The sequence below is a fragment of the Vipera ursinii genome, assembly GCF_947247035.1.
Source record: "Vipera ursinii genome assembly, chromosome: 12".
Taxonomy (NCBI): Eukaryota; Metazoa; Chordata; class Lepidosauria; order Squamata; family Viperidae; genus Vipera; species Vipera ursinii.
Window position 1 is genome coordinate 1,335,775 of NC_139525.1, and position 23,617 is coordinate 1,359,391.

Sequence of the window (23,617 nt, forward strand, 5' to 3'; positions counted from 1 at the left end):
AAAATCACTCCAAGGCCGCTAACCCAACTTGCAGAGGAATGGAGATAACCCTAAGTAAGTTATGCAAGAGTTGTTAAGAAAGAATAAATGACAGCTCAGTCCTGGGAAAGCAGAACTGCAGGAAAGAAATCCACAATAACCCCAACCTTAGTTCAGTTTGGTATAAGAGGAAGCAGAGTGTCAGCCCTGCAAGGTAGACCAGTCTAGGAAACCAAGGTCATGCAGGCTTTTATGATAAAGCTCTAGTTACAGAATCTTGTAAGTCTCAATACGCTTCCTCTCACTCTGACGCCATCTCAATTACAGTTTTGCCCCAGACTCAAGTTTCTCTTATTTAACAATTGTCTTGGTTATCCCAAAGGGGCTTTTCCACAAGGCAACTGGACTTTCTTGTAAGTCCAGTTGCCTCGTAAAAAAGCCCCTTTGGGATAAGTATAACCTGGAAGACTGAGACTCTTCATAGACAAATTGTCTTGGACGCAGTTCTTCTCCTCTCCCATGAGGCCTTTTTCCATTTTTTCCAGGATGACGACGATGGCGATTTCATCCATTCAGTTGTGTCCGACTCTTGGCGATTCTATGGTCCAGGTCTCTCCGCATCTTCCAATCTAGCCCTACTACTTTGAGTTGCTCTATACTCCGGCTGGTGTCCGGGCGCTTGTGTCCTTTGTCAGCCCGGTTTCCTTTTACTGCTAACTCTTCCCAAGGTAATTGCTTTCTCCAGTGAACCCCCCCACATAACATGGCCAAAATAAGCGTTTCCCACTAGACAAAGACACACTCCAGCAGCCTTTCAAATGTCTGTTATCATACCCTACAACAATAAGCTAGCATTCCTGGAATCCTTGCAACATCCATTTCCTGATCTGGCCTACCTCAAAGGGCTGACACGGCCACAAGGATTCAATTTCCAGACATCTGCCCCAAAACAGACACACACTTAAATGTCTCGGGATGAGTCATTTCTCCTGACCAAACGCACAACCAGTTTCCCAAAGTCTTCTTGGCTTAAACTGCCACATTCCAGAGTCAAGATCAGCGTGGTGATGTTTCGCCTCCTGAAAGCTTTGTTAGAAAACATTCACTTTCCTTCCCTTAAGACACTTTCTCCTCGGTGGTGCTAGGATGGACTAAACATCTGTTCCTCCTCAAAAGATGCAACTCACTTCCAAAGGCTGGAACGTCAACCCAGAAGGAAAACGTGATGGGATTTTAGTCTGCATCAGATTAAAATAGACTGGTTCACCTTAAGGTGCCGCCAGGAGACCCTTTTGTCTGCTATGCTACTCTGGAGTAGGGTGCAAAGAGGAAAAATAACCCACCCCAAATTTCCTAAATTAAATTTGTGGGTTTTTTATTTTGGAAAAAAATCGCTTCTCATCCAAGAAGCTTGCTGGAGGAGAAGCAAAATGTTTTCTAAAGAAAAAAACCAAAAAAATCCCAATTGCCTTTGGGAAAAGCATCTTTGAGACAACCACGGGTGATTGAGAATCAAATCGAACGGATGAAAATTCCAACGTTCTCCCCCCAAAAGGCTTCTCCAGGCTTCACAGCTGAAGTCTGAAGCTGACCAGGAGAAAAACCTTGAGGAAACGTAGTACGCAGGCAGCCAGGTGTTCCTTCCCTCCAACCTCAAGACCGTCAGAAGGGCTGAGCCAGCCCGTCTCGCCTCCAGGAAGAGGGCAAGGCTACGACATCGGTCTAGCTGGATTCCTTCGTGGCACAGCCTGGGCTCTCATCCACGTCGCCACGCAAGAAACCAGAAGCGTTGGCTTTCCTGTACGCTCGAAATGTATGTCACACAATTCCTTCCAGTGCCCTCTGTGAAGCGGCAACCACAACCCAGATGGAGGGAGACGGGGACCGAAGTATTTTGGGAACTGCAGAGTCAGCCAAAACAGGAGGATTATCTTTGCTTGCACCACTAACCTTCACTGGGGTTCAGCTTCTGACTTATTCCAAGAAAGCTGTGGTTGAAACCTGGGCCGGCCTCCTCCCAACTTCTGGACTGAGCACCATCAGGGGGTTTTGTGGAAGAAAGCAGAACTTCAGATGTGGAGTTTTGTTTTGGTAGAAGAAAGTATAGATTTTAGCCCTCGTTCTTAAAAATAACTTTTCTAAAACATACAGGAGTGTCTACTGAAATGTCACACGAAGGCACTGGCTGAACGGTCCCAGACTTTCAGAAAAGTCTCAGCAAAAGGGCTGCCATCTCAGCCCTCGCTGGCAAAATCTAGTACAATGACACCGTGCCGCCATCGCAGAAATAAAAGAACACTTTGCCTTCTGCACCTCTGCTTAAAATGCAGTGGATGCAGAACACAAAACATTGGGGGGGGATGTCGGATTCAAAAGTTTGCTCAGCCCAAACTGAGAAAATTAGAAGTCGTCCCTTGTGGGCACTTAAGCAGAAATGCCGGAGAAACCCAAGGATGGACAGGTATGAGCTTTTTCCACGGAGCAAGGTGCCTTCTAATGCTGGGATATTGAAAAGAACAGTAGTTGGAAGGGACCTCGGAGGTCTTCTAGTCCAACCCCCTGCTCAGGCAGGAAGCCCTATACCATTTCAGACAAGTGGCTGTCCTCTTCTTAAAAGTCTCCAGTGATGGAGCACCCAGAACTTCTGGAAGCAAATTGTTCTACTGGTTAATTGTTCTCACTGTCAGGAAATTTCTCCTTAGTTCTAGGTTGCTTCTCTCCTTGATGTGTTCCCATCTGTTGCTTCTTGTCCTGCCTGAACTTCCGCTCAGCATCCTTAAAATCTTTCCAAAATGTCACAAAGGATCCAAACAGAGGAAATCTTGCTATCCTATCTGCATACGAGGCACACTGGCCTTGATCACAGCCAACAGCAACAAAGTTGTAGCCTGCCCTGGAATGGGACATTTCCCACAACTTAGTTCCTTTTTAAAGAACAAACTTCTTTTAAAGAAAAAATGTGCTAAAATGATGCTTGTGACCACAGATTGGGGGGGGGATCTCAATGCAAGGAAAATCCCCCCTACTTTAGAGTTGCAGAAATATAAATGCCTGTGTGATTAAATCAATCCCCTTTCCCAAGAGAAAGATGTATTTGATAGGCGTATTTTTTCCCCTCTTCTGCTCCCTATAAAAAGCTGTAGCTTCTTTGTGGATACACAACAGGTCAGGTTGCAGGATCTCTGCTTCTCTTGGACATCCGGTTCGAGGAGAATAAATAAATAAATAAATAAAGACGCAGCTTTGAGACTATTCCTTCGGCTTGGAATCAGAGGGAAGGGCTCTGAGAACACTGACTCCATGCCCCTCCTTCCGGGGGCAATGCCAGCTCTCCTTAAATGCCCCCCTTCCTTTCGTAGCATTGCACAAGACGGCATAAAACAGCAACACGTGTGAAGATGCGTCACCAAGAACCACCCTGCAGATGTTTCCTGCGATGGACGCCAGCTATACAGCCCAGCCCAAAGCAATTGAGAGATCCGGTCCCCACACTCAGAGTTTGGAGCAGCAGAAAAACAGCAGGTACCGGCATACCCCAGTTTGCCAGGACCAGGACTTCTTCGTTCCACAGCATCGCTTGGCCCACCAAGCCAACTTCTAGCTCTCTACCCCCAAGTTTCCCAACCTCGGCAACACGTCGAGACAGGTCATAGAATGGGGGCAAAACTCCCTTAACAAATGTCTCGTTTAGCGACAGAAATTTTGGGTTCAGTTGTGGACGTAAGTCATGGACTACCTGTATTCTCTAAAAAAAACCAATGTCAGCATTCAGGCCCGAGAGGTTCCCACCTTTGGGGCTGGCCAGCGTAAATCCAGAAGTTCCTGAAAGGATGGCAGAGAGAAAAGACGGCCAGGCGCAATTCATGGGAGGGCCGCAGAAATCCTTGGAAAAGAAAAGAAGAAAAAAACGATGATCTGAAAATCTCTGTTAGAGGCCAGATCTGAACACCACACAGCCGGGCTCAGCCCAATTCCTCTCAAAGAAAAGCAATCTAAGAGGGTCTGTAGGGTGTAACTCATCGTCTTTTTAGCTTAAAAAGGAAATTCCTGAGGAATGAGATAGTTTCTGCAGCAATCAGGACATTCTTTTGAGAAAGAGGACAGAGAAGAATTTCAGCTGTTTACAATACACACACACACACACACACACACACGCCATGCACACATGTACATTCCTTCTGTGGGCTTTATGTCTTTATATACGCTTGGGGAGAAAAGAACAGCAAAGATTCAGCCTAAATTCTGCCTCATTTAGCAAGAGGGTATTTTAATAAATCAATAGTCCACTTCTGGAAAGATTATGCCTGTGGGAGCTGTTTATTGTTAAAACTCAGCCAAAGGTCTTCCAGATTGACCTAAACTTCCCTCACAAGATCACGGCTTAGGAACTTGGTGCTATGCACTGAAGGTAAAAGGGAATGGAGGGAAGATAAAAGAATGCCGAATTGCAAGAACAAAAAACATTCTCCAACAATAATTTTGGGAAACCCTGTTCAAACGTGGGACAAAGATCTAGACTGGTTTGGGGCCTTCCTATAACCGCCGCACGATGTTCTTTGGGAACCATTTCATGCTGGCTTTTGGGCCATTCCAGTCATGGGAAGCTCCGGGTGGACCATAACTTTGAGAGGTAGCCTTGCTTTCTGTCCCTGCCCTCTCTTTCAACCTCTCCTGGATCCTAAAAGGGTGTTTCCACGTTGAACACAATGCTGTGCCTGGACCCGGCGGTCCAGCATTCCACTAACCGGGAACGTGGAAGGAATTCCACCCAAATTTATTGGCCAGGAAGAACCCACCACTAAAAGAAAAGTGCCTGACTGGTTCAACTGGTCCTTCAGATCCAGCCCAAAGATGCTTCACAGCTCTTCTCTTTTGGACCCAAACCAACCCCCACACACACCACACACCCCGGGACATCCGTGGTCAAAATGGCAGCCGCCATGATGCAATCCAATCCCCACCTTTTTGACATGTGGGACTGACATCTCAATTTTGTCTCCCATGAGGTCACACCTGCAACCCCCCCCTTCCAATTCTACGTCCAGATTGACCGTATCCTATGGGCCGAGGGAGACCTAGACTCTGTAATAGAAAATAAAAGTACATTAAATCAACTCTTCTCAAAAACCCACACCTCCTTCTTCTAAAGAAGCCCCATGTGCGATCTGGACAAAAGAGTGTTTTGTGTTGCTTTTTAAACAACTTCCTCTCTGCCTATTAAAATGCAAGCAATCTTTAAAAATTCCTTCCGCTTCTGTACAGATAAATTTCCTATTTCAAGAAAGAAATCATCCTTTAAAATTACCAATCTAGAACAGTTGATTTTTTTTAAAAAAAGCTAAAATAAAATTAAAGGAAAAGAGTGATGGGGGGGTGGGGGAAGCCTGATTTAAAACAACACACACCAGAGCTAAGGACAGGCCTGTATATACACACTTGGTTTACCACATTTATTGTGGTTTCTCAGTCAGCAGATCAGATTAACTGGTCCAAACGGTTCTGTGATTTCACACACCCCTTTCCAACACCTGAAAAGAGGGCAGAGAGGGAAAAAAGATTTAAAACCAGTGGCAAGAAGAGTTTTTTTTAAAAAAAACAAAACAAAAAACCTGTACATGGTTTTTCCGTTTAACTTACAAAGAACCTTTTGAACCCTTCCCCCAAAAAGTCTCTAGATGGTATAAATGTGAAATCCGGTCCCTTGGCACTTTTTTTTTTTTAAAAAAAGTCCTTTTGCCCGCCTCCGACATTTTAAAAAAAATAATAATAAAAGGAGGAGCAGGCGTAGTTATCTCCACTGTCTCTGGCCCACAAGGAAGAAGAGGAGGAGGCTTAAAAGAACAAGGGATTCCGATGGGCCGAAACTGCCGGCCGAATCAGTCATTTTTTTATCTATTTTGTCGACGTTCTGTGTGACTTCGGTGGTGTTCGGCACCAGTTCGGGAGAACACTGCAATTCACACCCGCTACCGCTGCCTTCTCCGCTGCTTTCGTCACCTGGGGAGGGGGAAAGGGGGGGGGAGAGAAAGAAATAATCCATTTTTTAAAGATTCAACCAACTGCCTGAGACTTCTCCTCCTGTTGCTGACCGGCCTCTCCTTGTGAATCAGACACCGAAATGAGACAGGTAACAAACTAATCCGCTGTTTCTCACCTGTGGCCGCTTGAAAAGGGGTGGAGACTTCAACTCCCAGAATTCCCCAGCCCTCTTTGAATTCTGGGAGTTGAAGTCCAACTCTCTTCAAGCAGCCAAGGTTGAGAAACGCTGGACCAATCTGAAGATGATGGACAGGTGCTTCTGTATGGCAGTTTGGAAGGGGGGCCCTTGCTTAAGGACCAGTTCTTTAGTTACCATTCAAAGTTAGAACAGTACCCCCCACCCCCCACAAAAGGTATTTATGACTCATTTACAGAGTTCTGACGGTGACCCAGGTGATCACAAAAACCTGGGGTTTTTTTTTGACTTGTCTGAAAGCTGAACTGATCTCTGGGAGAGACACACTGGTCATTATTGCCATTTAGCATTTTTATTTTCCAAGAAAACTTAAGAATTCTTTTAGGGCCCTGAAGCCTCTTTGGAAACAAAGCGACAGGCAGTCCTCAACTTACAACGGTTTGTTTAATGACCGTTCAAAGTTACAAGGGCGCTGGAAAAGTGACTTAGAACTTTTTACACTGACGTCCGTTGCAGCCTCCCCCATGGTCACGCGATCAAAATTCAGACGCTCAGCAACTGACTCACATTTATGACCGTTGCACAGTGTCCCGGGGTGTGTGTGTGTGTGTGTGTGTGTGTGTGTGTGTGTGTGTGTGTCTCATGCGATCCCCTTTTGTGACCTTCTGACAGGCAAAATCAAAGGGGAAGCCGGGTTCGCTTAACGACCAGGTCACTAACAGCTGCAGGGATCCACCTAACAGCTGTGGCCAGAAAGGCCGTAAAACGGGGCAAAACTCACCTAACAAATGCTTCAGCTTAGCCACAGAGATTTGGCACTCAACTGTGGTCGTAAGTGGAGGACTAGCTGCGTATTCTCCCTTTCTTTGCATTAAATTGTGTGGAGGCTTCAATTCATTCTTTCCTCCAGCAGAAGGTTTCCCAATCAATCAAAGCAGGGAAATCCGAGCTGGGGGGGGAAAGGGGGACCACCTGCTACGCCCAGGGGCCAATTTTGCGGGAAAAGGCCTCCTGGGGCGCCCCAGGCCTTTGTGCCTCCGCCAGGCAGATCGAGACAGCGACGTCCCGCTTACTGATGTCAATGAAGTCAACGTCGTTGCCGTTGTAGGCGCTCTTCAGCTTGCTGATCATCACCCGGAGGGAGACGATCTGCCGGCGGATCAACAGGTCCGGCTTTGAAGTGTCGACTTCCACTTCGGGGTTGTTGGCCTGGTTGGCTAAGCCGTTCGGCATCACGGCAAAGAGGTACCTGGGGAGAAAAGGGGGAGGGGGGCTTCAGGTCAGGCACAGGGTTCAAGAGGGCCCCTCGGGGTGGGGGAGTCCTCCGTTCATGGCCTTGGGTTCATCCATCGGTTTTTATTATGATCACAGGGCAGCATTAGAAATAAAGTCATCAAAAACAATAGTTAATTTAAAAAAACACAATTAGTTAAAAAATTTAAAAAAAGTATGTTTGTGTGTGTGTATGCTCATCTCCGTTTCAAAGCCGAAGAGCCAGCGCTTGTCCGAGGACGTCTCCGTGGTCATGTGGCCAGCATGACTAGACGCCAAAGGCGCACGGAACGCTGTTACCTTCCCACCGTAGTGGTCCCTATTTTTCTACTTGCATTTTTTACGTGCTTTCGAACTGCTAGGTTGGCAGAAGCTGGGACAAGTAACAGGCGCTCACTCTGCTATGCGGCACTCGGGATTCGACCTGCCAAACTGCCGACCTTCTGATCAACAAGCTCAGCGTCCTGACCCACTGAGCCACATATATATATAATATAAAATAATACATTGCAATTATCAATGGGCAGTTAATGTCCCTTCACCTGCTCTTGTTCTTTCCATTCCAGCATTCTTCTTCCTGGACGTTGCCAGCGGCCATTTTCTCATTGCCACAGATGTTGCTGGGAAGGGAAGACCAGAACTTCTTCGCCTGCTTCAGTTTCTCCTTCACATCGGTCACCTGGGGGTTCAGCAAGAGAAAATCCAGCTCGGAAGGGCCCTTCCCCCTCTGTTGCCTTATCCCATCGGCCAGCCTCAGCTAGCTTGGCTAGTTGAGGTTCTCCAGAGCAGAGTTGCTCAACTTTAGCCTCTTTATGATGGGTGGGCTTCAACTCCCAGAATTCCCCAGCCAGCCTTTTGAGCTCTCTGTGGAATGCCGTATCGGTCCCAACCCTACTATCCTGTCACAAAGGCCTTAAATCCTGCCTTGGAGGCCTTGAGTTTACCCATTTTAACACTGGCTGGTTTGTTCTCAAAGGCTACTTTTTCTTGTGATTTCCTGTAAGTGTTTTAACTATTGTTATTTTGCTGTCGTGAGATGGGTGGCATCTAATCAATCAACTGACCAATTGACCTTCCCCTACTGGGCTATCTTTCAGGCAAATGGACATCAATTCTTAAAATTGCCCAGCTGATCTGGTTACGGTTCAGAATTCTTGGACCTGGAGACCACCCATCTAAAATAGAGCAACATCAAGAACAATCTATTTTAATAATCTTCATAATGGGGTGGTGGTGCGTGCTACTCCTTCTTTGGGAGGTCAAAGCAGAACATGTGGCTTGTCGTTTTTGCGGCCCTTCCGAGCCACAACGGCCATTATCCAGGGCTCTGTACTCACCAGTCGATCCAAACTCGTTCCTGCAGCTGTTGTGGGACGTTCCTCCGGGTTGTAAGGCCTAAAGCGGGCACTGAAGCTGCTGTCTGAAGCAGAGCGGGATGTTCGGCTTTGTGTCAGCATCTTGGGTTGCCCACACCCTTGAAAGACCTAGGCCAAGGAAGACACAGGAGAGCACCACACCTCTGGTGAACTGATTTTCCCCACCCAGACTTTCATGAAGCGATGATAGCAACAGGTTGGAGGTCTTCCGTAACCTGAATGTCCTTCAGGGGTGTTGGATCTAATTCCTGAACACCCTGGTAGATTGCTGGAGACATCTCACTTCCTTGCCCGTGAGGAATTCTTGGTCATTCTGGTGATTAGCCAAGTTTTTACATTCATTATTTACATTTCATGGCCCAATTAGCTGACCAATAGAGATTTTTCTGTTTTGGAGCACCCAGTAGTTAGAAACTTTTGTGAGGATGAGGATTTCCTCGCAAGACATCCTACAGGACACAAACCACGAAGCCACCTGAAATTCTTCCAGAATTTTTTCCTGAAGTACCCCTCCTAGGTCAACCATTCTCCCATTCTTTCTCCTCGCCCCACCCTCCCTAAACAGAACGCCCTCAACGTACCTTTTGGGACACCTGTAAGCTGTTTTCTTGCATATTCATGATGGCATCTGAAATCTTCACATCGATGGGGTCCATCACAGACTCGATGTTGAAGGGACCTTCCAGCCTCTCGGCCAACATCAGCATCGAATCTAGGCAGCGAAAACCGAAGGCAAGCAGACACGGTTAGTTACGTTTTCACACTGGTCTCAAAAATCTCTCTCTCTCTCTCTCTCTCTCTCTCTCTCTCTCTCTCCTCTCTCTCTCTCTCTCTCCTCTCTCTCTCTCTCTCTCCTCTCTCTCTCTCTCCCTCTCTCTCTCTCTCTCTCTCTCTCTCCTCTCTCTCTCCTCTCCTCTCTCTCTCTCTCTCTCCTCTCTCTCTCCCTCTCTCTCTCTCTCTCCTCTCTCTCTCTCTCCCCCCTCTCTCTCTCTCTCTCTCTCTCTCTCTCTCTCCCTCTCTCTCTCTCTCTCTCTCTCTCTCTCTCCTCTCTCTCTCTCTCTCTCTCTCTCTCCTCTCTCTCTCTCTCTCTCTCTCTCTCCCTCTCTCTCTCTCTCTCCCTCTCTCTCTCCTCTCTCTCTCTCTCTCTCTCTCTCTCTCACACACACACACACACACACACACACAAAATATGAATCCCTCCCAGAGTTCTGCCCTGGCCAGGCCTTTGCATTCATTAATTAAACACTGGCCAAATTATGTCGAGCGATGTTGTAAAAAGATGATGTATCTGGTTTATTTGCTGCTCCTCTCCATTACCTCACACTTTGGAGCAGAAAAACAAGCATTAACTTTGCAAATTTTTGAGTCCCGCTTTATTAATTGCAATTAACAGTCCTGCAGCTTGGGCTGCCGAAAAGGGGACGTGGATCTATGGCAACGGGTCTCGTTAGGTCGGCACCCCAAGGTTTCAGAAACCAGGCTAAAAGTCTGCCCGCCCCCAAGTCTCCCCAGGAGAGATTCCAGCCTCTTCAAATTGCATCCTTCTCCGAATGTTACAATCAGAACAAATTATCTAAAATAAATAAGACCATCTGCCATCCCTGCACTGTTTACTCAAAGTGGGTTTCAGGTCTTCCTGTTTGCAGAAGCAGCAGTCAAGAATCGGCACACGGGAAAAAGGCTTTCGGCCAAGGCGGGGGTGTGTGTGGGGAAGGCGCTCCAGAACTTTGGGCGATTCAGATGTTGAGCTCCTCAGAGGAGAAAAGGAGGACGTGCGACTCCTTGCCAAGCCAAGAATTGTTCTCCTCAAAGAAGATGGGGTGGGAGCGCTCCCCAAAAGGAAACCAGGACCTTACGAAATCAGGAGACCGCAAGAAGGAAGGTTCTCCCATTCCTGCCACTGAGGCACCAGGGCCTCAATCACGGAGTCATTCAGAAGGCCCGCCGGCCAGGCCCTCCTCAACACACAGACACACACACACCCTGGTGTGAAGCCAGGACCCCGGTGGCCCAGAAATGAAAAGCAGGAGGGAGGGAGGGAGGGAGGGAGAGAGGATCTCATGCATGCACACAGACCCCTTCTTCTTCTTCTTCTTCAGAAATTACCACTCTGATCATCCCAGATCACTTACTGATCATTCTCCTAAAATATATTTACATCTTAACCAAAAGATGTTGGGGGGGGGGAGAGAAAATGTCTTTTTTGGGGAGGGGGGGAGACCAGCCCATTCCTCCCCATCCCCACCCACCTTCTATTCTGTCTTCTCTGTGTCTTCTCTACCAACCGCTCCCTTCCAGAGAAACCAAGTTTTGCAGCAGTGGGCAAAAGCGAACGCCAACCAGTCTCCAGTCTGAATGGCCACCTTTGTGCTCTCGTAAAAGGGGGCTTTTGTTCCATCTTTTTGTGTGTGTGTTTTTTTAAAAAAGAAAGGCAGGCCCGGCCCTGCTCACCTATGAAGTTGTTCCACTCGGTGTCCAGCTCCCCTTGGTTGGCCAGGCAGCCGCGCATGACGTTGAAGCAGTAGTTGTAACAGGGCTTGATGGCCACGAAGCCTCGGCAGAACGGGCAGTACATCATCTTGGTCAGGGCACGAACCCCTTGGGGCGTGGGGTTGACCTTTGGGGAGAAGGGAGGGGGCAGCAGAAAGAGGAAGAGCCACCATGTTACCATTGTTGACTGTGACTTATAAATTTGTCTACGAGGACAACATAATCTCCACCCACAAGGCCACAACTAGGAGTGCAGGCAGGCATGGACGCCTCCCAGAGCTGCTGGTGAGATGCTGTGAAGGTGTCCATGCTGTACCCAAATCACCTTGGTCCACTTTGGATCCCAATTCTGCCCACCTCCACTGACCACCTTAAAAAAAAAACAGATGGGCAAGGAGGAGACCCCAGACACCTTGCTGGCTGATGGAATTCCCTGCAATTCTGCTCCCCTAGGAAGTTGGTCCTGTTATCAACCACTTAAATCAAGATGCCTCCTTCCCCATTCTGACCTCAAGCTCTGGAGAAAAGGAGATTGCTTTGCTATTTGAACACACACAACCAACAACCTATCTCCACGTGAGTTGTCAACATCTCACACCTTCTCCTGCTGAAGGCCTGCAGATGGATGGCACCCTCATCCACGTTAAGGACTCTACGATTATTTCAATCATGCAACAGAAAGACGGAAAGAAATGCCAACAATACACTTTGCAGGTTATTTTAATACATTCTCACCGTGTGTGTGTGTGTGTGTGTGTGTGTGTGTTGTGTAGGCAGTATAGCACTGAGAGTTCCCGTTTTTAATTTTCAAAATTATAGACAGAAGGGTAAGAAATCTGTGAACTGCATTCTGTTAATTTCTCCAAGATGGTGAGGGTGACGACCGAATGTGGCCTTTACGCTGCCCGATGACTTGGGCAGTTTGCACAGAAACCACACAGAACAATAATAAAGAACAAAAGAGGGCATAAACTGGACCAAAAGCAAAACTCGGGAGGTTGGCGTAAAGGTGAATCCCACCATTTAAAGCACAGAGCCCAGTTCTGCAAAATTATGTCAGGCTTCCCAGCCAAGCCTCACTTTATACAGAGGCGGGGATTACAAGATTTAGCCTCCAGCGGGTGATGAGGCCAAAAATCCGCACCGTTTTCCTTCCTCTCCTCTTTAATCACCAAGTCAGGGTTGTCCATCCTGGGTGACTTTAAAAACTCTGAACTTCAACTCCCAGAATTCCCCAGCCAGTCATCCAATTGCAAAGGCTTTTTCTTAATTTAGAGCAGGGCTCTTCAAACTTGGCCCTTTTATGACTTGTGGACTTCAACTCCCAGAATTCCTCAGCCAGCAAATTCTGGGAGTTGAAGTCCACAAGTCATAAAAGGGCCAAGTTTGAAGAGCCCTGATTTACAGCAAGGTTTCTCAAAGTGTTGACTTTAAGACCTGTGGATTTCAATTTCCAGAACTCCCCAGCCAGAATTCCGGGTGTCGGAAGTCCAGAGGACTTAAAAGTCGCCAAGGTTGGACACCCCTAACCTAGGTGATCCCATCCAGTCGGAAATCACAAAATAACCCTGATGCAACCAGACCAGGAGATTGGATTGGCCAACATTTGGGGGGGAATCTTTCCATCACTCTCATGCAGCGATTGGGATGTCCTGGCATTAGGTACCCCGTCACCTTTGAGACTGCACCATCAAGTGCACCTGCCCTGCTAGTGGCCACTTTTGACCCCTTTTCAAAATCACTAATTGGGGTGTGGACTGGTGCTGCTGCTGGCAGAATCTGTTCATGCCAAAAAATCCCCCCTTTCCCTTTTTTTGGCTCCAGCGTAATTTGAATGACATTTAGCCATATGGTCTTCATTACTCTAGTCTGTGAGTTGCAAAATATCAGGTTTCTCTCTTCCATGAGTCACTGCAGGGTCTGGCTTACATATTTCTCCCCCTTTTCTTCTCTTCGAAATATATATAATAAGATCGCCCCAAGATTTGGGCAGGAAACCTCCGTGTTGCCCGGCAATTTAAACCTGTTGATTTTAATGCCGGTCAGGGGTTCAATAATATTACAAATCCCCATACTGGCTTTTGCGATTTCCAAGGGGAAATGAGAGAATATGTTGAAGGAAAAGTCCTCCTATTCCGAAGATTCCAAAAGGTACAAAAAATATATGCATATATATATTTTGGGGCGTTGGGTGGGAACTGACCGCAAAACAGCCTCCCAAATTTGCAGCAGGGACTTTGCCGAGAGACTGAAATGCCTTAATCTGCCCCTTGCAATCAATTAGGCTGAATTTAAAGAGTGCCCTGGAGGGCAAAGGAAGATTTGCAAGAGCCCGGCTCAAGGAAGACATAAAAGCAGAAGATCATCCAGAACAACTTCCGTCATTATCATCACCTTTCCCTTTCTCTCTTTTTTTTTTTGTACAAATTTAACAGGAGGAAAAGAGGAGCTCTGCTTGGACCAATTGAAAAAGTGAAGTTTGGTCTATCAAAGCCCAGCAAAGGCCTCGTTTAGAACCTTCGTCTACAGATCTCGAGCTTCTCATGAGGTTCTCCGTGAAGATGGACATCAAGTGGGACCAGACATGGGAGGGTCGATAACCCAATAGATGGATGCACTTCCGCCTCCTCCTCTCTCTCACACACCTTCTGATATGTTTATTCCTCTTTGTCCTACTTTCCTACAAGATAACAATGGCAACTGCACAACTGAAGTCCTGTTTTGACATACATTGCAGCTGTGATCTTGACCTCTTAGGTTGTCCCTAAGATTTATTTTCAAAGTAGGGCAATCAGTGCAATCACTGGTCTGGGACACCCCCTACGAAAAGGTGACTCCCCCCCCTTCTGCAAGTTGGCCACCACTGAAGCAAAAGCACCCACTCACCGCAGAGACTTTGGCCACCGCATCCCTGGCCACGGCCAGACCCTGGGCAAAGGTGCGGGCTGCCACAAAAGCCCGGGTCACCTGCAGCTTCAGCTTTCGTGGGACGTCTCCAAAGGGCTTCAACTGCTCGGTGTACTTGCTGACACACTCCAGGTACTCGTCCGAAAAGTGATACTGGGGGTTGACCAGGCGGAACATGCGCTCCAGGAGACGGGCCCAAAAGTCATTCAGCATCTCTTCCAGGTTGACCCTCCCGCCCGCATAATATCGCTTCAGCTCCACAAAGAGGTCCTTGAACATCTCCGAGTTCTGCGTGTACAGGAGGCCATAAGTCCGTACAAACATGTCGTTCAAGGATTTCTCAGCGTTGTCCAGGAGCTCTCTGAAAAACTCTGGGGGAAGAGAAGGAAGAAATTGACTGCACGGAATTGGGTGTGTGTGTGTGGGGGGGTGTCAACATCTAAGGTAACGTTCTGGAGAAAGTTCCACCAAGTTTGGAAGGAATCAGCGGTGTCCACAGGTTGCGTTGGTAGCCATGATTGTGTGACTGAAAATGTTTTGCACATACAGCACATGTAAAAAAAGGGACGGGGGCTCTGACCACAGGATGGTAGTCACCGTCTTGACCTCTTGACCCTCCTTGCAGAGGCTGCGACGGGAATCCTACCTACAATATGCAGAAGCTTCTCTATTCTTTGACTAGAAACAGGACAATAAGCAAAATATTTTGGAGTCAATCAAAAAGGGAGAATATTTTGAATCAGATACAGAAAAAGCCAACTCAGTAAGTCCATTTCTTACATATGCCCCTTACATACATTTTGTGCTATGTGATCCCAGGTCACATGACCTGTTCATGGCTCCACAGAGAAGCCAAACCCAGGTGAAGAAAGGTTGAATCTACGCGTACTGCACAGAACACAGCCGCGTCCAACTTCAGAACCTCAATCATCTCCCAGGGGTTCAGCAAGGATGGAAACCATGGTCCCACCTATCACAGAGTTGCTACGTTGGCACGCAATGGCCTTGGAGAAACCTCCTCCCAAAAAGAAAAAAAATCAACCAGCCACAGGCAGACGGGTTCGGGGCAATACAAGTGTTCGTTGTGGGTGTATTCCACACACCTGGAAAATGCGACCGGAGAAAAGAGAGTTGAAAGGGCAGGGGGCCCTCTGCGGCCAGAAAGTACTACAAGGATTGTGTTCAGGGAGAGGTCCTCAGAGATAGGAAGAAAGCCCAACAAGAAATATTTAATACCGCCATGTAATAACCTAAGAAATTTCTAATAAGGGACAGATGTCTGTAACATGAAACAGCTGGCCGTCTCCCAAAGAGGTTCTTTGCAAGATTACCATCTCCCACCCATCCTGCGTAGAATGGGGTTTCATGATTTAATATCCCTCAGAACTGGGGAGAATGAATCGATAGGGTGAGAATTCCTAGGGCTGGATATTTGGACTTCGCACAGCAAGCCCAGCCCTTCCTTGCAAGGTGAAGACGTCGGTGGAGGCTTCGTCCAGAGGCCTGGGTGTCGTCTTCTCCAGACCTGGGTCCGGCAAAGGTGCTTGAATCACACAGGCCTCTGTGCCGCACGCTCAAAGGAGGCAGTGTGTCGACTCGAAAGTGGTCAGAAACTGGAGCAGAGAGAGAGAGGCAGCCGGGGAAAATATCTTTGGCCCCCTTTGAATTTAAACCTTGTTTAAAGACAGGCTGCAGTTGGTTGGAATTCAAACTTTCAAAATCTTCAAAGGGCTCCAGCACAAACAAAGTCTGACTCAGGACATTTTGCAGAGGGGGGGGGAGAAAAAACACGGGAGGAGGACTTTTAAAATACATCCACAAGAAGGCTGCTTTTGAATGTAGCTGTGGGCTCTTGGGATGGACTTGGCCAACGAAAGAAGAGCTTGAGGAGCAGAAGCAAAACAGACCCTCAAGACAAGGCTCCTGTCTGCACACCATACATACCCCTTGGCCAGGATTAGCACCGAGGCATCTGCCCGTTCCCATGACTGGCATTTCCTGTCTGCAATTCCTTCCCGCTTTCCTCTACATTACAAACCTGCACAGGGTGGGAGGTATTAATTTCTAATTCACTTAATCATTTTGAAGGCTCGCTTCCTCTCTCCCCCCACCCCCAACCCTCTGCCTTCCTGACCTTTGAATCAAAAGACCGGATCGGTTTCCTCTTTGGACGCTTACCTGGAGGAAAAGCCTCCGGATCACGTTGGCTCTGAAAATATCCCTCCTGAATTCAGAGGCCAGGCACCAGGCAGGTCCTGGAGGACGGCCAGAATAACAGAGTTGGAAGGGAGGTCTTGGAGGTCTTCTAGTTCAACCCCCTGCTTAAGCCAGAGACCCTAGACCTGGAGTGCCAACTTTGGAACCTTTAAGACTTGTGGACTTCACAGCCAAGTTGAAGTCCACAAATCTTAAAATTTTGCACACAATTACCTCACACTATTCTGGACAAATAGCAATCTAGTCTCCCCCCCCCCAGTAATGGAGCACCCACAATTTCTGGAGGCCAACCGTTCCACTGATTGATTGTTCTAAATTCTCTTTATTGCTAATAAACCGCTGGTCGGTTGGGAAGGCCCAGGGTATGTCAGAGGATGGCTGAGCATCCTGCAGTCCCAATCTAGGCCACATTTCTGCAGCAAAACTGAGATTTGGGGTTGAATAAGCCATCGTCCCAAGAGGACAGCGGATCCGCTTGTTCAGCCAGCCCAACACCCCAGTTGGAGAGCAGTTCACCCATGAGGCCAGGGGCCCGGTGTGTGTGTGTGTGTGTGTGTGTGTGTGTGTGTGTGTGTGTGTGTAAGTACCTACTAGCCCAGGTGAGAATTTGCTTCAAAGGTTATCCTGGTTAAGTATTAATTTTCCCCCTTGAAGAAGGCAGATAGATGCTGATTAATGAGCCTGAAGGTGGCCTAGGAATAACCCCTACAACTTTGAAAGGTGGGGAGAAGAAAGAATGGTGGGTGGGCAAGCTGCTATCTTGACAGTTTGAAGGACAAAATGAATTAACACCTTTTGTTTATCTTGGGAGCAGGACTTGTTCTCAAACACAAGCTGGACCTTTTGAGATTACTTTCTTGTTTTACAGCATTGTAAAAGTGTGTGTTTTACAGTGGGGGGAGGGGTGTTGCCTTGAAATTCTCAATGAGGAGGGTGAGCCAGTCAAACCCAACTGCAGAAGCTAAAAGGGGGTGTGTGTGTCTTAGGAAGGCCCCAAACTATTAATAGCCAGAGAGCTGTTGCTCCATTTGGCTTAGAATGGACATGGACAAGGCCATGGGGTATTGTGTGCCTGTGTGTGCGTATGTGAGTGTGTGGGGCAGGGTTTGGGGCAGAAAATGCCACCGCTGATGCTGCTACTAACTACTACTACTACTACTGCTACTAAACCTATTCTCCTAAGCACCCAAAGGCAGGAGAAGAAGCAACAGATGGAAACTAATCAATGAGAGAAACAACCTGGAACTAAGGAGGATTTTCCTGAAAGTGAGAACAATTAACCAGTGGAACAGCTTGCCTCCAGAAGTTGTGTGTGCTCCATCCCTGGAGGTTTTTAAGAAGAGACTAGACAGCCATTTTTGTCTGAAATGGAATAGGGTCTCCTGCCTGAACTGGGGTTTGGACCTTCCAGATCTGTTATTCTGCTTATTTTCTCCAAGTGGCCCCATCTACCAAGGATTAGAATGCATGAACCCTTAAATAATGGTGAGCTTGGCTCTGGAACACTTATTAAAGTTTCATCTCAGCCACACACAAGAAAAAAAAATCCAAATAATGATAAAACCCCCATGGGGGGAGGGGAGAAAAACTTTGATGTCTCTCCTTGCAGCGCCCTAATTCAGATCAAGAGGGACCCTGATGACTGTCCTAGATCCCCCTTAACTGATTTCCAGATCCTCCAATACTAACTCAGGTCATTTCCTACAAACACGTGTCTAGTCCTTGCGTGGGGCAGAAATGGATCACGGCGAGCTGCTAGGCAGGCAGAGTGCTGAAAGAAGACTGAACACATTCACAAGGTGAGTCGCCTGCGATTTTGCTGGACCTGTGACCGGAACTGTGATGCATATGCCATCTACATGCCAGAATCGGGGGCAAGGTGTGAGCTGGATGGGGACATCAAAACAGATGGGCCCTTCCTGTTAAATCTTCCACCTCTCCCGACCTCAGAAATGGGGTCTTTAGTCTGCCCAGCGATTCAGCGGAAACCATTTTGGGAGAGAAGGATGGGGCTGAGAGACACGGAGGGTCCCAAGACCATCCAGAGTGTGGAGATGGGAACTTAAGTCCCTCTGGTTTTATTCTAGCACAATAGTCAATTCATCCTGGTCAACTCTTTCTCTAAACCAAGACCTGCGGACTTCAACTCCCAGAATTCCCCAGTCAGCCATGCTGGCTGGGGAATTCTGGGAGCTGAAGTCCACAAATCTTCAAGTTGCCAAGGTTGGATATCCTTGCCCTAAACATTTGCTGGATAGCTGAACAAGAGCCGGACAAAAGTCTCTCTGCCCTGGACAGATTGTCCTCTGCAATCTGACTCCCCGGGCGGGAGTCTCCTGACACCCCTCTGTGTCTTCCCTGGGATCAGAAGATTGGGGCAGAAGCTTTCCTAGGAATTCTGAAGAGCCATTTGGTTTGGAGAACCATCTGTTAGCACTTATCGGCACAGGAAAGAGAGGGAAAATAGGAAGAGCCAGAGCGAGAAGAAAGGGAAGGAGGGAAGGGAAGCCCAGCTGAGTTTGTATTCGTAATTAAAGAAGTTTTAGAGAGGGAGGGGCAAGAAAATGTGCTCCCGGGTGAATTTGCAAAGCCATCTGTCTGCCTTGCAAAAATCTTCCCCCCAAATGTCAATTTGCTCGGCTTTTCTGCAGCTGGGAGACAGGCCAGGGCAAGGGCAGCCCTGAACGGTTATTCCAAGTTGGAGGGCTGCCCAAGCGCCAGTAAACAGTTTCTGCCTCCCGCCCCGATGCCTCCCTTCCCTCCCAGAACTGACTCCCACCAGAAAGAGGCTGAGACTGGGAATCGGCAGGCGAACAAACGGTTGCAGGAACCGGGGATGTCTAGAGAAGAGAGGGGGTGGGGGTGGCGTGGAAGCCGTCTTTCCAGGTTTGAGGGGGTCCACCTGTTTTCCAAAGCAGCCCCTGAAGGCAGGACGAGAAACAATGGGTGGAAACGAAGCAAGGAGAGGAGCGACCTAGAACTAAGGAGGAATTTCCTGGCAATGAGGAGAATCAGCCGGGGGCACGGCTTGCCTCCAGGAGTTGGGGCTGCTCCATCACTGGAGGTCTTCAAGAAGAGACTGGACAGCCATTGAGTCTCCTGCTCAAGCAGGGGGTGGGGACTAGGCAGCCTCCAAGGTCCCTTCCACCCCTTTGGTTCCGTATTCCCGGCGAGCGCCCCCCCCTTTTGCATCCTGCAAGGGGGGGGGAACCTCCAGCCCTTGGCTGCTCAGAGGAAGGTCAGATTGGGGGGGGGATGCTTCTTCGGGGCTATCTTCTGCTTCCTGGGGGCCAATCTGGCTTTTAGCAATCCCATCCTGCTGCCCAAATCCAACTAATGAAGATGGGGGGGGATGGGGGGGAACCTTAAGTCTTCTTTTTTTTTTACTCCTGGTGACCACATTGATAAGATTTTCTCCATGGCGATCCGATCAGGAATCCCAGAAGGAAATGCCCACCATCCCTTCTTTGTTCCTGCCCGCCTTCGCTCTGCTTTGCTTGCCTCTCGGTGTCAGATTTCACTTTGTCCCTTTCCAGACTGCCTGTGCCTGTGTCACAACTGCACGAAGAATAACAGCAGAGAAGCCACAAAAGCAGGAAAAAAAATGCGTTTTTTAATTCTGCGAAAACCACCCACTCCAAACAGATTCTGAGATGCCTGACCTTTGAGGAGCCGTGTTGGTTTAAGGCCTCCTTGCAAAAGCCATGAAGGAAATAAAGTCATCTTCTGCCCTGTCCATTGGGGGAAAGGCTGCTGAGGCTAAAGTTATGTCATGAGTGGAAGGGCTGGAAACCAGCATTTCCCCACAAGAAAAATAACTCCCCTTCGGACCCACCTGCACCTTGGTTCCCAATCCTCACAGCAACCCATGAACCACAATACTCCAGATTTAGACTTGAATGGGTCACAGGGTTTATGGAAACAGCCCGGTGAAATTCAGGCTCCAGATGTTATGTAGGTATTTAGGAACCAGAGTGGGAATGTGGTTGCGTTCCCCACGTGGGCCACCCAAAGGGACTCCATCAGGGCATCTTCAGAAGGCCTTTGCCAAGCAAAGGGTTATTCTAAGCTTGGTTCCACAACTCAGGAGTCACCCAGCAAGAGAAGTCATGGGAGAAGAGAGAGGTAGGCGTGGAAGAGAGGGGAGGGGAGGAGAGGAAAGAGGAAAAAGGAAAAAGAGGAAGAGAACAGAAGAAAAGAGAAGAGGAGGAGGAAGGGAAGGGAGGAAGCAAGAGAGGGAAGATGACCCCAACTGGCCCTATGTGAACAAGCCTCCAATACGTGAATCTCGCAAGATTCAGAAGTCGCCCAGAGCAGAGACTCACCGTCAAACTTTTTGTATCGCGAACTGAAGGTGCCTTGCAAATTGTTGCTCAGCTCGACAACAGCATGGCTGAAATCTTGTCTGCTCTGCTGCCAGTACTTCTCCTCCATGGCTTGGGAACAGCAGGTGTACCCTTGAGGGCAAACTTTCAAGTGATCACCTAAAAACACATCAAAGGGAGACCTTGAGCCCAGGCACCCATGTTCATGCCAACCGCCCGGAAGCTTAACCGGGCCAATCCACAAAAAGCAAGTTGCTGGCAAGCATTTCGTAAGGGCATCTATTCAGTTTATGATTTTTAGAAGCTGCCCAACCCTCTTGCAACTCCATCCAGGGTGGTTTACCAGAAGTTAGCCTTCTAAAAGCAAGGGCTAGAAATAAATCAAAACAAAAACCAAGACTCATCATAAATCAACCAGACCCCAGACAGAGGCCGAGTTAAAGGCCCCATAAAACAAATCTGTCTTCAGCAATCTTCTTAAAACAAGGAAGCATCCAAAATGGGGGGGGGCGCGGGGGGGGGGGCAGAGAAGACCTTTGTTTCATCCTTGTACTTGTGACCTCAGAGAGAGGTTAACAGGTGTACAAACTCACTTCCACAATGTGCAGGAACCAGCGAAACGGTGATTGCGTTTTGCATGGCAGTAAACTAGGATTCATGGCTTGGTTGGCAGCCACCATACCGAGCTTGTCACGGCTCTAAACAGCTTTCACGCAACTTCCAATATACAACAGCATTGCCCTTGCAAGAGAGCAACCCAGCCCAGACCCGTTGGCGTAAAAGATTCAAGCTTCTTGTGATCTTTGTTTGAACCTTGCCCCTAACCATTTCAACATGTTTTCCGATCAGAGTCATCTTTTTCAGCCCAGTAAATCCATGCTTAAATCCATGTCTCAGACCAAAAATTGCAGGCTGAATCACGGGCGATCGTCATGCCTGGTTAGGCCCACTTTCCTGTTTGCTCTTCCTTCATTTGAAATTTTATGGGCAAAGGACAAAGAACCAGCCTGTGGGCCGCTTCACCTTTTGGGTACCCTTTGTTTCCACAGGGCTTGTGTTGAAAAGCAGCCCCGTTCAGTAACACAACCTCCAGATTCAATCAAATTGAACAGAAGTGTAGGAGATCAGGCTGAGCTGGAAGGTGAAGTTAAACGTGTCATCACTTTAGAGTCCTTGCGTTGCCACAAGAGACCCAAGTTGAACCCTCCTTGTTGACTCTTATCTAGCCCCAATTTAGCTTTGACTGTTAGTTGACTAGATTCTTATGTTTAAATAGCAATAATAAACTCTTCTGGGCTTTGAACTCAACTCATGCTCCTGGCCATTTGCACACTGACAAGAAGTGGTTTTACCATTTTCAAAACATAAACTGAGCAGTGCAAGTTTCTTCCCCTTCCCACTCCGTGTGACTCTTTATGCCTCTTGATTAAGTCTCTACCCAACGCTCCTAGCCTTAACCCGCTGGGTCAATGCCATGCCTGAAAATACCGTGCCAAGGAACCCCAACATTCTCCCTGCCCTGGGATGGGCCGTGGATGAAGAACACACTCTTCCCTGCCATCAATCAAGGGATCCTAAAACAGAGGAAAAGCTGCTGTGCAACATGGGAGAACACAGCCAGGGGCAACTCAGGGCACAGTGTGCCCATCTCACGAGCACAAGATCCCAGGTCTGGATGTTCCCCTGGGCACAACTGAATCCCTCCAGGCAATGCAAGACACTTTCCATTTATGGAACCTCCTAAAGTTAAGACACAATACATTATTACTGATTTCTTTAAGGATCTAATGGAGGACTTCAGGTTGCCAGCCCAGAAATGCCTCTTGAGTTTTTTCTGCCTGTTCAGCCACTTCTTTCTGGTTTTTCTGAGGCTGCCACTGCGGCCTTATCTGTACAGCCCAACAAGTCACCAACAGCCTAAACCACAATCCCTGATTTAGCCAAGCATGTTCTGAAAACCAAGCCCAGATACTTGGTTTACAGTTCAGTGTAGCTCAGAAAATAAACCACAGGCAAAGAAGTCTTACGAGTAGCCAAAGGAGTGTCCACCCTTCTCTCACACAGAGACCTTGATAGAAAAGTGTCTTAATTTTCATCGTTTACCTTCCCTGAGTTCAGGGAAGCTTCAACACACAACGTTCATCAACCATAAGAACAGAAGTGGCCGACAAGGTCACAATGACCACCGCTGGCCAAATCCGGCTGAGCTCAGACGCTCCACCCTGCCTTGGTTCTTCATCATCCTTCCTCTTCGGAAGTACTTGGTCAGCTTTTGGCTCCTGGAGACAACAGCGGGCATTGTCCCCTCTTAATGGTTTACGACTTCCCCGAAAATCGCCATCAAAAGAATCCGAGGCTAATCCAATTTCACACTCAACTTGCCCTGGTCTCCTTATCAAGAGAGATTAAGGTTCCTCTTATCACTGCTAATTAAGGTGCTGCTGGGGTTAGGGAGTCTGCTCAACAGAGAAAGACCAAGAAAAGCATCTGAAACACAACAAACCAGGAAAGACAAGAGGAAAATAATGGCATAAAAAGAAGTCTCTCCTTGGTCACCTGGAGCAAAATGGTCAGTGGCCACAGATGGACCCAGCTAGGAGCGATGCACCACAATCTAATCTCCAGCCATCGGGTCCCATTCAAAGAAGAGAAGATGACGCAGAAAGATGATGTTCTCCATTATTGACTGTGCAACCCACAATTTTATTTTATGGGATTTGCATCCTGCCTTTCAACAGTCTGAGGGGTATCACCTGCACACCAAACCTTCCTTCAGGTTTTCCCCCACAATAGCAACCAACGGGCCTGGTCCCCCCCACCTCCGCAAAGGAAAAAGGATTATGGCCATTAATAAATTTTACAATGCCACAAAATGC

At 48.0% G+C, this 23,617-nt stretch overlaps 1 protein-coding gene across 1 annotated transcript in view; it reads right to left on the reverse strand.

Moving 5' to 3' along the window:
- Positions 1–5,571: 5,571 nt before the first annotated feature.
- GPC4 (glypican 4) overlaps positions 5,572–23,617 on the reverse strand; it is a gene marked incomplete at its 5' end in the record, with an annotated part of 37,169 nt that continues 19,123 nt past the window's right edge. The window contains 8 exons of the mRNA XM_083371853.1: positions 5,572–5,976; positions 7,228–7,403; positions 7,969–8,105; positions 8,764–8,910; positions 9,384–9,514; positions 11,254–11,419; positions 14,179–14,570; positions 20,742–20,900. Of these exons, the coding sequence (XP_083227979.1) occupies positions 5,768–5,976; positions 7,228–7,403; positions 7,969–8,105; positions 8,764–8,910; positions 9,384–9,514; positions 11,254–11,419; positions 14,179–14,570; positions 20,742–20,900 (1,517 nt within the window). The 3' untranslated portion in view covers positions 5,572–5,767. The remainder of the gene's footprint in view (positions 5,977–7,227; positions 7,404–7,968; positions 8,106–8,763; positions 8,911–9,383; positions 9,515–11,253; positions 11,420–14,178; positions 14,571–20,741; positions 20,901–23,617) is intronic.